Source organism: Propithecus coquereli, unplaced genomic scaffold (assembly GCF_000956105.1).
Source record: "Propithecus coquereli isolate 6110/MARCELLA unplaced genomic scaffold, Pcoq_1.0 Scaffold81, whole genome shotgun sequence".
In the NCBI taxonomy this organism is placed as follows: Eukaryota; Metazoa; Chordata; class Mammalia; order Primates; family Indriidae; genus Propithecus; species Propithecus coquereli.
Window position 1 is genome coordinate 448,850 of NW_012154285.1, and position 15,646 is coordinate 464,495.

General features: G+C 52.0%; 1 protein-coding gene across 1 annotated transcript in view; it reads left to right on the forward strand.

Moving 5' to 3' along the window:
• The window catches only part of SLC15A4 (solute carrier family 15 (oligopeptide transporter), member 4), a 21,799-nt gene extending 9,614 nt beyond the window's left edge, over positions 1–12,185 (forward strand). The window contains exons 3-8 of the mRNA XM_012663573.1: positions 938–1,106; positions 1,566–1,643; positions 2,067–2,235; positions 3,856–4,011; positions 6,410–6,568; positions 11,093–12,185. Of these exons, the coding sequence (XP_012519027.1) occupies positions 938–1,106; positions 1,566–1,643; positions 2,067–2,235; positions 3,856–4,011; positions 6,410–6,568; positions 11,093–11,247 (886 nt within the window). The 3' untranslated portion in view covers positions 11,248–12,185. The remainder of the gene's footprint in view (positions 1–937; positions 1,107–1,565; positions 1,644–2,066; positions 2,236–3,855; positions 4,012–6,409; positions 6,569–11,092) is intronic.
• Positions 12,186–15,646: the final 3,461 nt, after the last annotated feature.

The following is a 15,646-nucleotide window of genomic DNA, read 5'->3' on the forward strand; positions in this document are numbered from 1 at the left end:
TACCTAGTGGGACCCGTTCATTTCATAAATAACGAAGCAGGCCCAGAGTGAGTGGGCGACACTCGCTGGTACAAGAGCCCACGGTGACAGGTTCCTGTTCCTGGCTGTTACGGGCACTTGGGAGGGTGGGGAGCAAAGGGGCAGTGGGTCAGGCCTCAGGCTCAAAGCCAAGACGGCTGGTCCAAGTCCCAGCCCCAACTCAAGCTTCCTTGCCTGGGGCACATGTTTTACTCTGTGTGCCCGGCTTCCCCCACTGTGAAATGGGGCCGTGTGGGCCCCAGGGAGCGCGTGGGGCGTGGTGCACGGAGCGTCCTCATCCCACCCGGCGCCTCCCGCCCGCTCGGCGCTTCCTCACACAGGAGAGATGCTAGTTTCCCTTCTAGAGCAGAACCCTTCCTCAGGGTCATACCCGTGACTTAATTTAGTTTTTATTTTTATGTTTTTCTTCTTGGACTTCTTTATTATCAGAAAAACCAACAACTCAATTTAAAATAAACCAGCATGGTTTTATTTAACACATTGGTATTGGCTGTCAGGTCTTGATATTTGATAAATTAGCTAATTAAAAATCAGACAAATCCAGCGCATATTTTTTGTTTTGTTTTCAAATATTGCCGCGGTGGCTCCCAGCCTCAGGCAGAGCTGCAGGCTCTGCGCGGCGCAGGGAGCCGGCTGGGCAGCGTGAGCACGGCGGCGGCGGGGGCGGGTCAGCCGTCAGCGCTCCGTGTCTTCTGGCCTTGTCGGGAAGCACGGTAGCACTTTGACTAGGAAGACCTCTCGTCCGCCACGCTTGGTGTGTGCAGGCAGTAAGTGACGGGGTGAGTCGAAGCAGACTCAGCGTGCTGAGCTCGGCCCCTACCTCCAGACTTAATTTGTGACCAGATGATTGATTGCCGGGGGTGGAAGAAAACTAATTCCTTCATTTTATTTCCCAAAGTGAAGGCATTGGAGTCTTTCAGCAATCTTCCAAACACAGTCTGTTTGAGTCATGTAAAATGTCTCGTGGAGGGCCATTTGCAGAAGATAAAGTGGAAGATGTGAAAGCTCTGGTCAAGATTGTCCCTGTTTTCTTGGCTTTGATACCTTACTGGACAGTGTATTTCCAAGTGAGTGGTGACAACCAGGTTTACTTTCCTTTACCTTCCCATGAAGCCTTGCCCTAGCGCTCGTTCTGGCCATTACGCGGGACTCGTCATTTGTATCCACGGGTCTCTCTAGGATCTTGGAAATTTTTTAGTTACGGACTCATTTCGGCTGCTTTAAATATTTTGAAAACCTTTCCAAAAAAGAAGCTAAGAATAGGTATGCTTCTGGCTTTTCAGGCCCCTCCTGTTAATTTAATTTCTCATTTGGATAACTGGCAGTTCTTTTTCCAAATTGATCTCCAGAGGACGTTTATGATGACCAAGTAATTGACTTGTTCGTTTTCAAACTCGAACCATCATGTGTTCCTGGGAGTCATTGCTGTGTCTCATCAGAGTCTAGTCTAGGGGAGGGGCCATATGCTTAAAGTATTTAAAAAGCACAGTTGGTTCACGTATAATAATACTGCTTTTTATACCCAGATGCAGACAACGTATGTTTTACAGAGTCTTCACTTGAAGATTCCAGAAATTTCAAGCATTACAACCACCCCTCATACGGTAAGAACAATTGAGATGATCTGAAATTGCCACTCGGGGCTTGTGTAAGAAATGGATTCCTTCTACCAACTGTAGAAATTTTATAAATGTTAGCAGTTAGCACGAACTAAAAACAGTTACTGAAATTGAATTTTTACTTACTTTAGAGAATTTTTTCATCTGCCATATCATGTGCTAGATTAAGTTGGTTAGTATTTTCATGTGATTCTTTTTTTTTTCCTTTAAAACACAGAAAAGCAAATGTGGATCCATTTAGAAATAAGTCTTTCCCCAGTTCCGGTGTCTTGGAACTGAGATCCTTTTCCTAGCAGTCATTCTTCGTGGGGAGGAACCGTGGTTTGCATGCGTTTCTCGCGGGTAGACATGTTGTCAGATAGCGGCCACCCGTGTTGCAGAACCAACCGTCCCCGTGTCTCGCCCCAGCTCCCGGCGGCCTGGCTGACCATGTTCGACGCCGTGCTCATCCTGCTGCTCATCCCTTTGAAGGACAAGCTCATTGATCCCATCTTGCGGAGACACGGCTTGCTGCCGTCATCCTTGAAGAGGATCGCGGTGGGGATGTTCTTCGTGATGTGCTCTGCCTTCGCCGCCGGTGAGAGCCCTGCCTCGTGCCCCGCGGGCCCGGCTTGTCGTGACCGTGCCTTGGGTTGCTCAGGAAGGGTATTCGCCTTAAAAAGTATTTTAAACCACTGACTGTTCTTTTCTAATTTTTTATTACGTAAGTTTAAAACTTTTTTCCTAAGGATGTGTGATTTTTATTCTAAAACTGAAACCACTGGAGTGCTCTGGAAAGTGACTTTGGGACTGAATTAAAGGAGGCGTGTTCTCTACCTGTTGATGTAAAATTAGGCTACTGATTGCTGAATAGATGAGTTTTTATAAATTAAAGGCGTTACGTAATCCTCAGGATGAGCATTCCACCTTTCAATTCTTTTTTTTTTGAGACAGAGTCTTGCTCTATGGCCCCAGGTAGAGTGCAGTGGCATCAGCGTCTTTATGTACACTCTTAAATCCCTAGAAGTATAATCATTACAGCCTTGTAAGGCTTTTGATGTGTGTGGCAGATGGAGAAGGGCGTGTCTCGCCCATCACCCCAGGTAGTGGCTGCCTGTACCCCTCCTGGAGCTCTGCTCTTGCCCCCTGCGGTGTTGTGGGGGCTCCATCACCCACGGCCATTGTCCGGCAAGAGAGCACTCGTGGGCTTCCAGGCGTGGACGGACATCCTGAAACTGAGGCAGATTCAGTGGGGAAAAGGTCGTGGCTTTCATGAGCAGAGAGTTAGGAAGCACTGATCCGCAGCAAGTTTTCAAAAGTTGTTAATACACAGTCAGTCCACGGTCATTAAAAATGCAGATATGAGGAGGGGCCTGAATCTGTCCGTATCTGACCATCTGAAGATGACCAAACTATTTCTGTATCCTCCTAGAACGGTTTCTGTGCATAGCCAAATTACTGTGTTTGAAGCAGAAACGGAACAAACGACTCGCAGTTTATAACCTATTTTTGTATGTTATATACTGTATATATTTTTCCACGTGAATAATTACACATTGAAATTATGCTTTTTAACAGCTATATCATATTCAGTTTTTGAATATTATTTTTAAAACCAGTCCTCTCTTATTAAATACGATGGTTGATTCCAGTTTATTTTTATTTATTCATTTTTTTTGGAGATAAGGTCTTGTTCTGTTGCCCAGGCTGGAGTACATAGATGTGATCACAGCTCACTGCAGCCTCCAACTCCTGGCCTCAAGTAATCCTCCCGCCTCAGCCTTCCCAAGTGAGCCACCGTGCCCAGCCAGAAACTAACATTATCGTTAGTTGTAATGATAATGATAATAGATCAATGGATCACCTAAATCTGTCTTTATGGTCAGAAAAACATTGCGTAATTTATTACCTCCTCTTAAGTAAAATGGCAGGACTGTTTAGCTTTCCCCTCCTCTACTTTGTAGAAGAAATGAAGTGTGGGTGAGCAGTCCAGATATCTGAGGATTAAATTACTACCATGCGATCTCCAAGCAGCCCACCAGGTGCTGACAGCAGGGACTTCTCAGTCTGGGGATCGGAGTGCTGTAATTGGGCATTATTTTTCCAGCATTTTTTAGAACCGTCAATGAGCATCTTGTAGCAAGCATCTATTAATGGTTTTTAGCTTAATTGTTACGTTAATAAACAAATGCTACACTGACCTATGTATGAATTCTAGGAATTCTGGAAAGTAAACGGCTGGATCTTGTTAAAGAGAAAACCATTAATCAGACTATCGGCCACGTCGTTTACCACGCTGCCGACCTGCCCATATGGTGGCAGGTTCCACAGTACGTGCTGATTGGGATTAGCGAAATATTCGCAAGTATAGCAGGTAAGGTTTCTTCAGTGTCAGAGGTGTCTGAGTAGTCATAAAAAAATACTAGATCATTAAATATGAAATGTCTGATTTCGAATCAAAAGTGTAGTTTATTCTGTCTCAAACAAGAAACGGCACAACTAATCAAAGTGTGCACCTAAACTATTGACAGAGCTTTGCCATCTTAGTGGTAGGTCGCTTATGCTGGCAGCGAAGAGGCCTGGAGAGGAAGTGGCGATGAAATCACGAGAGGTGTTTTCCACTGCTTGTTGAGAATTGAACATTTTTCCTTGCAAGAAGTGGTCTAAAGCCTGAGAGAAGTGGTAGTCAGTTGGTGCAAGGTCTGGTGAATACAGTGGATGACAGAGAGTTCCCAAGTCCAGCCTCTCTGTTTGAGCAGCGTTGTTTTTTGTGACATATGATCTTGCAAGAGGATTGGCCTGTCTCTATTAACCAATCTTGGCTGCTTAATCAAAAACATCCTCCTCATTTCGTCCAATCAGGTGCAGTAGACATGAGCTGTAATCCTTCGACCAGGTTTCATGAAGCTGTAGTGGATAGTACCAGCACCGGACCACCCAACAGACACCCCATTAGCTTTTTTTGATCAATATTTGGTTTTCGACTGTGTTTAGGCACTTCATCTTTATCCAGCCATTATGCCAAACACTTGAAATTGTGAAAAAGAATCCATTTTTCATCACATGTAACAATACAGTGTAGAAACGGTTCACCTTTATGTTATGACAGCAAAGAAGGGCAAGCTTCGAGACGATCTCTCTTCAGACACTTGTTTAATTCATATGGAACCCATCTATCCAGCTTCTTTACCTTGCCCATTTGTTTCAAATGGTCCGGTATTGTTGGAATAGTATCGTCAGACCTTGCTGCTAATTCACTCGTAGGTTGAGATGGATTCGCTTCCACTACAGCTTTCAGCTCATCATTATCCATTTTGGTCTCAGGGTCACCCACGTGGCTCATTTTCAAGATGAAAATCGCCAGAACGGAACTTCTCAAACCGTGGACATCCTGTGCGTTCGTCAGCCACGTCCTTCCCAAACACTTCACTGATATTTCCAGCTGTCTGCGCAGCATTGGTTCCACGATGGAACTCATATTTGAAAATAACTGAAATTTTTGACTTATCCGTGGTTTCACAAAAATTGCTCTAAAAAAATTTGAAAGATAATCACAAGCCAAAATGTACGTTTCAAAGGCTGAGGATGTACCTTCGCAATAAACGTAGAACGAGAAGTGTCAAAATGAAATGTCAGAGCTATCAGTTCTCAAACTTAGTACTTAAGGAAATTGGATATTTCATGCTTAATAACCCAAGAATAAGAGCTATGATGTTTTTGTTATGCTGTTAGACGACGTGGAGAGAAAAGCAACGTGCTGCTTTTGTATTTTTTGCCAGAGAGTTGTGGTTCAGTGTGTGAATTAGTAAATAAATGCTAAGGCTAAAGTTCTTCTTTCTTGGTATAAAAGCAGTATCCCAAAAATATTTTCATGAAAACTCATTGACTACCTACAGGTGCCGCAGGAGACAGGAGAAAGCAGGTCACTCACTGTCACTGTCCCTGCCTTCCTTTGGCGCCTCCTGGCAAGGCCTCCGCGGTGGTGCTGCGCCAGCCCAGCCTGGGCCGCGCAGCTCTCGGGGCTGGCGCTTTAGATTTATGTAAGGAAGCAAATCTAGTTTTTTAAAAACACGTTTTTGCAGGCCTCTTTCCTGTTAGTGAGATTGTTTATGGTGTGGGCCTGTGTACTCTGGCGGCCCCGCGTGGCTGCTGGGAGTGCGGGGGTAGGGAATGAGGGACGTGCAGAGGCTGCGCGGGGCGTGTGGGTGGCGGGTGGCGGTTTCCACCTCAGAACACCGCGCAGACTTGGCTCGCGAGTTTACGAAGGGAATAAACCACAACAGAGCGACCTTTCCTGTAGAATACGCCGCAGATCTCCGTGTCTAGTTATCACAAAAATCTGCATTTGTGGATGGCCCTGCTGAAATTGTTTTAGAGCCTGTTACCTTTGAACTAGAATCCTTACGTAGATCCCCGTTTTAGGGTACGTACTTTGTCTTCAAATTCCCATCACTTGTGAATATAGGAAAATTTTGTTTCTTTAACCTCTCTTTTCCCATGAGGAACGAAAAACTTAAGAGCTAACAAATCACATTTTACCCTGAAGTTCGAGAGCAAGGGGTTGACGTTCTGCTTCACTGGCTGTCGTTAGGGACTGTCGTCGTGGCCGGAGGACAGGCCATCAGTCTCGACCCCAAGTGGGAACCGTGTTCACAGCCGGGCAGGGGCGGGTCCCCGAGCGACCCTGCGCTTGTCCTGCCGTGCCGGGGAGGGGCGTGGCTGCTCCGTCAGAGTGCTCCCTTCACATAACGAGCCTCCCTTGTCTTCCCTAGGTCTGGAGTTTGCGTACTCGGCCGCCCCCAAGTCCATGCAGAGCGCCATCATGGGCTTGTTCTTCTTCTTCTCCGGCGTCGGCTCGTTCGTGGGCTCGGGCCTGTTGGCGCTGGTGTCTGTCAGAGCCATCGGATGGATGAGCAACCACACGGACTTTGGTAAGAGCTGCTCCTGTCTTCTTTCTAAGGCAACCGGCGGTGGAGAGGCGCGTGCCCACGGCTGCCACGGCATGTTTGGGACCGTGAGCGAGTGAGGTGGTTCTAGTTTACGCAGGCGGGCCTGTCCCTAGGGCTGCGTGTCCCGTTCCTTGCCCTGCGGTGGACCTCACGTGGTTGTATCTACCTAGATCATTCACAGTGTCTCTCGGAAGCCCGGCGCCCGCCACACCCTGCCAGCCGCTGCGTGCCCTCGCTCTCCCGGGAGCGTCTCGCCCGAGGGCCGGCACTGCTGTCAGGAGGCAGACACACCTGCATCGCAGATGTCCCTTTGTTTCACTTGGCGTTGTGTTTGCTTTCCCTTTTACTTTTTTGATATTAAAAAGACAGGGGTAGATAATAAGTCACTTTTCACGATGAACACATTACTCACGATCACTCTTGGTCGGATTTTATGATTAATACCAGCAGGTGGCATCTCGTTGAAGTCACTCACAAGGGTCAGCGTTTCCCTTCTCGAGATCTGCGACGGCTTTTAAATGGCCGCAGGAGGTGAAGGTTTCTTCTTTCTTTTCTCTCTGTTTTTTAAGCTTCATCTATGAAAACACCCTTACTGCGTTTTCTCGTGTCGTCGTACAGCGTGTGCTTCGGTCTGGTCATGCTTAGCCACTTTTAGGTCGTAAATCCCCTTGAAAATCTGAGGAAAGTTTAGGGACTTTTCTCCAGAAATTGCAGAATTCCCTGGGCCCTTCCACGACTGAGTTAAAACTCCTGTCCTCACAGGTGAGTTAGGCCTGTGGAGTCCTGGTGTAAGTTCCGGGGCCCCAAGCCACCACTGTCCCCAGCCACCGACCACCAGTGCCCCCAGCTGTGAGAGCGTCTCCCTGGCAGGCTCAGCGGTGGCTCTGAAGGGGCAGGTGGCCCTGGGGCTGCCGTTCACTCTCGGCCCCCTCCGAGGACAAGCAGCCGCGGAGTGAGGCGCCGGGACGGGGGCGCCCTGTGGGCTCTCCTGGGTCCCAGGGGCCACGGCACAGACCCCTTCGAAGACAGGCTTGTTATAAAGACCAGACTCTGTGGGTCTTAAGACATTCTGTTTCTTTGTTTTTGTTTTATCCTTAAGTGTGTCATAAAGGATTGACCGGCTTTTGTCATTCTTACTGTTCTCTGGTTATTTAACCCCCTGACACTAACGTGACATCCGAAAGTTTGCTGTGGTCCCGCCTCTCTGGCAGGCTGTCCGCGAGCTCCCGCTGTGACCCGTCGGCACTCGTGGGGCGGGCCTGGGTCTGTGTGCCCCCCTCTCCTGGAGAGGGGGGACCTCGGGGGGGTTCTCGAGCAGTCCCTGGGCCGTGCCCTGCAGCCGCGCCTGGCAGCCCTTCGTCACACCGCCGAGCGGAGGTGCAGGCAGTTCTGTCGAGCAGACCCCAGCGTCCTGGGTGAGACGCGAAGGCTGTGATGGGGGAAATGCACAAATAAATGCCCACGCCTTGCCTCCCTCGGGGACACGTGGCTGTCGCAGGTGGCTGATTTGGGGAGGGAATTCCCCAGATTCTCCAGAACGTGCGGATTGTGGAAGTAGCAGAGTAGGAGCTGGTCGGCCTTTGCTCTGGTCTCTGCTCGGGACACCTGCCGCCCTGCGCTGCGTCTCGGCACTGACACAGGAAATGGCTTTTGCGAAGGCACAGGGCTGTGGTTTGAAGGGAGATGCACCCAGGTTGTCACATTGTCTCCTTTACTATCCTCCCAGCAGGGCTTGCCTGTACTATTACTGATGTTATTTAGATTGGGAGTGGCATCCACGCCGTAGTAGAGCGCTCTCATCTTGCGTGCACAGCTTGGTGTGTTTGTGGCCAGGTCAGAGTGGAGATGGTTTGGAGCCGCTGTGTCTTCCTGAGCTGTTCCCCACCCCAGGCGAGCGCCGTTCTGCCTTCCCTGTCCCGTGCTCTCCTGGGGTGTCGTCTTTCACTGAGCACTTCTGCCTGGGGAGCCCTTCCCAGCCACCTGCTCTCCGTTACTTCTGCGTAGCGTTCCCTGGTGTGAGCGTGTCACCGGCTCATCCATCCTGCTGTCGACGGCGTCCCTGCGGTTTCCGGCGCGGGGCTGTCATGCATGGCGCTGCCATGGACGTTCCCGCACATGCGGCTTGTGGACGGTGCTCTAGTCCAGGGGCCAGAGCCAGGGGCTGCCTTAGCAAGCTTGACAGCCCCGGCGCTCAGCGTCTTCCTGTGCAGTTGTCCTTCTGGCAGTGAAGAGGCCAAGACAGCAGGGGTGGTGGCTTTCTGGGTGGTGGCGCATTGCTGGACGCCCTGTGAGGCGTGGCCTGCGCTTCTGCTCGCTGACTCCGTAGCACTGCCTCACCTCCGCAGGGCCACGCGGTGTGCAGCCCACGTGGCCAGCTTGGAGCTTCGGAAGTTTTCCATCGCTCTCTAATTTGGGGAGATTCCTATTTCAAAATCGGCACATAAAATGGTACCATTGACATTTTGATGACAGCAAACACCAGGCTCCAAGAGGGAGCCAAATGCCCAGGACTGAGCCTCACAAGTAGTAAGGGCCAAATCGATGTTTTAAAATGCATGCAGAAAAATGACGTTTTGGTAGAAGAGAAAGGTATTAGCAGATCTCTTCCAAAATCAATAGACATAGGAGATGATTGTCTTCTGTAACATACATGAATGAGAATTCTTTAAAAACATGTGAAAACTTATTACACAGGCAAGCATATCTGTTTATCATGTTTGTTTGGCAAATGCATTGTCAAACGTCTGATAGTAATTACATGTTCAGATAGAAAAAGGAAGGAAGTTTCAGAATAACCCAACTTTAAAAAGATCTTCTGAGGAAAGGAAGTCTCGCTTTTTTTAAATAAAAAAATTAGTGCTTTTGAAGCGTGTCAGAAAGCACAGCAACTTTGATTCCAAAATACTCGCTTCCTCCAGTGACGCCGCCACTGGATGCATCTGCTGACCTGGTCTGTGCAACAGGCCGGCGATGCTTCTCTGCTGGTGGCAGGTGGCGTAAACGGTGCGGTGTCTGCGGGCTTGCAGGGACAGGCATCTGGGCCCCGTGGCGGGGTCAGGCTTGGCGGGGCTACTCGGCTGGCTCTGGGTGTCCCGGACAGGTGCAGACAGGCGAATGTCCTGCCATGGCCCACACACGTCCCTCCCGTGTCTCCACACCACGTGGTAAGTGGTGACTGTGGCGGGTGCTGTCTGACCCGGTGCGCTGGTGGGACACAGCCAGTGCGCAGAGTAACACTGGCCCTGGGTGCGAAACGGGGGTTCTAACCGTGGTGCGGGACGGAAGCCCTCATTGTGTGCAGGTGCTGCCTGAGCACTCCCCTGGACCCTTACCTGTGACAACGCCGGCTGGTAGGGTGGCGTCTTCCCGTTTTACAGAGGGGGACACTGAGCTCAGAGAAGTCTAGCACTTGGATTTGCCCCACAGGCTGTTGCCTTAACCTCTGCCCTGTTCAGCCCTCTCAGGATTTGCTGGGAATTTAAAACAAACAAACAAAAAAAAACGTTTCATTTAAGGTGCCTCCATTGTGCTTGGGACGAGTGTGTTCGCTGTTTGTAGTCGGCTATCCAGGTACATCCGGTGTGTGTCAGTTTGAGGGTGCTAAAGTCTGGAAATGTTGAGGAAAAATTGAAAAACAAGCTCATATTTCCCTGTCACGCCTAGAATGTATTGTTGGTCTGTCTGCCCGGTGCACGGAGCTGTGGTTCCGTGTCAGTGGCGTCTGTAGCGAACCCTGTGGCTTTCAGGCCGTGTCCTGGTGCTGTCCGTAACGTTGGAGCGCGCACAGACTCTGCGCCGGGCACAGGGAACATCCCCTGCGGGGTTAGGTAGGACGTCAGCAGGCTCTGCTGTCCTCGTCCCTGCCTCCCTCAGAACCCAGTCCCAGGCAGGCGTGATGGGTGGAGGGAGTCCCCTCGCACTAGTGGAGGACAGGAGGGAAGGAGACGCCCCACACCGCCGTGCGCTGCTTGGTGACGAGAGCACGGGGAGGGGGGCAATGTTTTTACTTTCCCCCCATTTTCTGTTGGGAGGTTAGCAAAGCCAAGTCGACGTTTTCCTCTTGCCGCCAGGTTTCCCGAGGTCGGTGCGTGCCCCGCGCACTCTGCATCCACGCGAGCCTCCGACTCCATCTCCCCCTTCCGTGGCGGAGCAGGGACCGCCCTGAGTCCTGGGGCCGCGACTGCAGTTGCTCACGTCACTCGTTTCCTTCTCTGCCCGGGCGCCTGGGCCGCCTCGTCTCCCTGACCGAGAGGCGGGTGGCCGTGCGGTTGGGAGCGTCTGGAGCCCACACCCGGGCCCTGCTGGGAACGCAGCCGCCCCGGTGGCTTCCGCGGTTGCGTTGAACAAAATGCTGTGTAGTTTGAGTTACGGAGATGCGGTTATTTTCTTTTTAATGACCACAGTTAAAAGTCACCCTGACCTTAGTAGGACCCCAATTAAATCGTAAAATCTTTTAAAATATCTCCGGAAATGCGCTCACCTACCTCTCACGCCTGTTTTCTGCAGGAAATATCAATGGCTGCCGTCTGAACTATTACTTCTTCCTGCTGGCCGCTGTTCAGGGGGCCACGCTCCTGCTCTTCCTGATCGTGTCTGTGAAATACGACCGCGACCGCCAGCGAGCCAGGGCGAGCGGGGCGCCCACCGCCGGGAGGGCCTGAGCCCGGGCGGCGCCCCGCGGACTGTGAGCGGCCACTGCGCCGAGACGGGGAGTCGGGTCGCCCCCAGGTCTGACTGTCCGCACGTGCGTGCTGCGCGGGTTGTCTCTGCTCCCCCACCACGAACTAGGTAAGTGCCTTCCGTGCTCAGCCGGGCACGCGGCCTCCCGGAGGAGAAGCGCGGGTTTCGAGCGTGTTGCTTCTCGTCACCCAAGTCCTCTGAACGTAGCCGCGTCCCTCTTGCGCAGACGCCACAGTGGAGATGGCGGAGTCCTGGGAGACCACACGTGGCGGCCTCCCAGTTGCGTAGACGATATCACTTCCTTCCCACAGCCACGATCCCATTTAAAAAAAAATTAATCACAGCCACTTATATTGAAGAAAGTGAGGATTTTTTTTCGAAGAAATAAAAGTGTGGGCAGATGCCACGAGGACTTTATACAAGGGTCACATGGTTTCCTTCCTGAGCCACACACCTCGCCATCGCTGGGGTCTTTGGTGTAGGCTGGTACGAATATGTTTCTTCTGCTGCTTCAAAAAATACTTACGTTTTAAACCATTGACGTTACTTTTTTGTGTGTGTGAGAAAGAACAGGCGTAAGAATTACTTAAGACCGTGTGTCCTGTCTCAGCCTGCAGAACAGCTCAGAAGGCGCTTTAAACCTTACCCAGTCAGTCCTTGTATGCGACTTTATTTTGGGTGCCACTGAGACTCGAAACGGATCGCAGTTGGATGTGAGAAAACATTCTCTCGAACAGAACTAGTGTAATTAAAAATAATCAAAAGTGTTAAATGTGAACTTGAGCTGTTTGGCTAGTCACCAGCCTTTGTGTTGTTACTTTACATGTATCTAGGGGTTCTGTGTTTGTTAAATAAGGTATTCTGTATTTGTTGCTGTATTTTTGGCATAACTTTATTATAAAAAGCATCTCAAATTTGAGACCCATGACCTGGTTCTTTGTGTGGTTTATTCGGCGTTCGCGTGTGGATGTGAGAGAGTCACAAACCACGGCATGGAAGGGACGAAGTGTCCCGAGTTGGGCGTTGACGAAGGGTCACAGTGACCCGCTCCCGACAGCGCTCAGATTCTCCCAGGCGTCTGCGACTCCCGAGCCTGCTCTGCAGTAAAACACGGTTTCGTCATTCGGAGAAGACAAAAACAAACCAAAAATCCCTCACGTTGTTTTGTAATATAAAGTGTAGGAAAATTGCAAAAAAAAATACAGGGCCATCTCGACTAGTGGAGTCCGGCTTGGGTGCAGACAGACGGCTCTCACGTCCCTGGGTCTCAGAGGGGCTGGAGGTGTGGGTTTGGGCTAAAAAAATACAAAGCCCCCGTTGAGAAGCGCTGCCTCAGAGGGGCCATTCTCCAGAGATGGAGTCCGCAGCCTCAGGCTGTGTCCCATGTTAAGAGTCATTCACCCTTGGCGTCAGAAGTTAGATTTTCTTTGTAAGGAATGTGCCACGAAAGGAGAAGGCCACGTGGCGAGAACTCCAGCCCCTCCCTGTGTGTCCTGCTGTTGGCGCCCGGGCCGTGTGGAGGGAGAGTCCCCAGCCGGATCCCCCACGGCCGCCTCCCGCCTGTCTCATCGGCCCAGCGAGATGCACCCTCGAGGTGACGAGGGGACACTCTCCAGAAAGTCAGTGAAGGATTCACAAAGTCATCAGGGTAACCGGTGACACCGTGACATGACAAGAACTACGTTTGTGGGCTCTGCCGATAGGTTCTCCCGGCACAGAGCTTGCAGACGGGTGCAGGAGAGCCCTGTCCTCATATCTGGCCTTTGGCCCCTGACCCCTGACCCCAGTTCCTGACACACAGCTCCTAAGACCTTGTGATGTCCTGGGTGATGGGAGCATCCTTTGTTTTAGTGAGGCCACTCTTGGGCTCCTGGACAGCCTCAGGGCTGGTTGCCAGGGGAACCAGCCTTGTGATGGGCTGGAACTTCCAGACCCGGCCCTCCCCGGCCGGTGGAGCAGGGGCGGGGCTGGTGGCCAGCGGTGCGGTCAGTGGTGCCTGCGTGACAGAACCTCGTGAAAACCCAAAGGAAGGACGGGTGGTAGAGCTGCCTGGTGCCCGGAGGGGCTGTCTCGGGCAGGGTGGGAAGCTCCACGCCCCTCCCGCGTGCCTGGCCGGCCCCGTGCGCATCTCCATCCTTTATATAAATGGGCAAATAGGAGTAAACGTTTCCCCGAGTTCTGTGAGCCAGGCTAGCAAGTCCAACCCGAGGGGGGTGCATGGGAGCCTGCAGCTACGGCGGGCGGGTCAGCAGTGAGGGTGCCACCCTCCTGCTGTGACGGGCGTCCGCAGCGGGGACGTCGGTGGGACGTCCCCCAGCCCGTGGGAGCCGACACTGTCTCCAGGTAGGTGACGTCAGCACTGTATCCTGGGAGGCCCGTCGGTGTCTGCCGGAGAGTCGTGTGTTGTGTGGGGAAGTCTCCACACCTGGCGTCGGGAGCTCTGTGGGTAGAGAGGAAGACCTTTTTTCTCCAGACGACTTTTTACATTTTCCACTGAATTTAGATCGTGGATGACCCTGTTCACCCCATGGCACTAAACAGTAATTTGAATAAATACAAAGAACCCGACATGCTCTTTTGGAAAACATGTCTGCCCTGAAGACTTCGACCTGCGTCTTGAACCAGTTTTTCTTGGCGTCCTGGAGCAAACGGCGGCGCCCCCGTGCGAGCACGCTCGCCCCGATTTTCTGTTCTCAGCGTGGGTAGCACGAAGCTGCTGATACTCCACGGCGTGGCGGGCACATGTGCAGAGCAGGTTCTCGGTAAGACTAGGCGTCAGCAGGGACCGCCACCCCCGTGTCTTGCTCTGAGCTTGCCGAAAGGCTCCTCTTCCCGGGGGTCACTGGTGGCCGTGGCCACCTCACATCAGGGGCTGAGCTGGCCTCGGGGGGGGGGCCTGGGGAGGGCCCGGGTCTGTGTCACATCAGCTTCAGGACAGCCCGTCATTTCGAAATGACACCGGGCCCATCCCCAGCCCCGATCACTTCTAAATTCTAGGTAATAAGAAATGGCCGATCTCCACTATTATCCCATCGTCCCACTCGGTGCAAAATTATTCCGTCCCTCCCAAAGCAAAGCACGGTGAGGAAGAGCACGGCGCTGTAATAACCTGAAATCCCCGTGTGCCACAAAGCGATGCACTAAGACGGGCCCCATGTTGTATGGGGATTTTCAAGTAGAAGGAAGTCATTTGAGTAAATATTTTAAAATGTTCGTTTTAACACCTTGTTCCTTTGGAAATGGGACCTTTTCAAGGAGGTAATACCTAAGACGTGATTTGTTGAACATACGACATAAATGAAAAGTACAAAACAAAAAGGGAGTGGAGGAAACTAAAGCCACCGGACAGCAAGCTGGGCGCACTTGCTACTTGCAGGACGGAACGGCCCGGCCTCCCCGCAAGCCCAGCAAGATCTCTGACCGCTCTGACTAATGGCCAGTGGGTGACTTATCTGAAGTCACCTCAAGGAGCCGGAACGCACAGCTTCACTTCTGCGTAGGTGGTCTGTCTCTTCTGCAAGAGGGGGGCGGACACAGTCCAGGGATGATCAGAGAAGCTTCTGGGTGGATTTATGCTCAGCGGTTTAAATTTTAAACCCACGCCAAGCCCAGGGGACCCAGGGGACTTCTTGCTTCCTGCTCTGTAGGGCGCAGATATTTCAAAGACATAAACCAAACCGCGGAGGTCAGCAGTTTCTCACGTTGGGGACACCATGCTGAGTGCCGACCGCCACCCGCCCCCCGCGAGTCAGGGCACCGCTGGGAGCAAAGTCAGGACAGTCAGCGGAGGTCATTCGCTCATTCACTCCCATCATTCCCTCACTCAGCAAATACCCCTTGGCCACCTGCGTGTGATACACTCGCTTCCTTTAGACGTGGGGGGCGCAGCCGTGAGCAAAACCAAGTCTCAGCTCCCCCGGGGCTCACGTGTGAGTGACAGAGACAGACAGCATGTCGGCAAATGACATTTCAGGAAGTGACAGGATTGCAAAGAAAACGGTGGGACACGGTGACACCGTGCAGTTGTGGGAGGACGGCCCGAGAGTGACTTGTGTAGGGAAGCCCGTGTAGGATGGTGCCGCCCCAGCGGACACCGGAGGACCAGGAGCCGGCGTGGGATATCGGGGGACAGTTTTCGGCAGGGAGAACTCGGGGAGAAGCCCCAAGCCAGGCGAAAGCTCGGTGTGTGCAAGGAACAGGACGGCCCAGAGCCTGCGAGGGGGTGCAGGGGGGCTGTGGGGGGTTGACAAGGCGGTTAGAGGCAGAGCAGGCTTCAGGGCACCCCCCTTTTTAGGGACAGCCCCACCTTTGCTCCAGCCACGGCGGAAACCCACGTGTGGTCCACCTGTGTCTGGTCGGCCTGCTCTCTAGTGGCCAAAA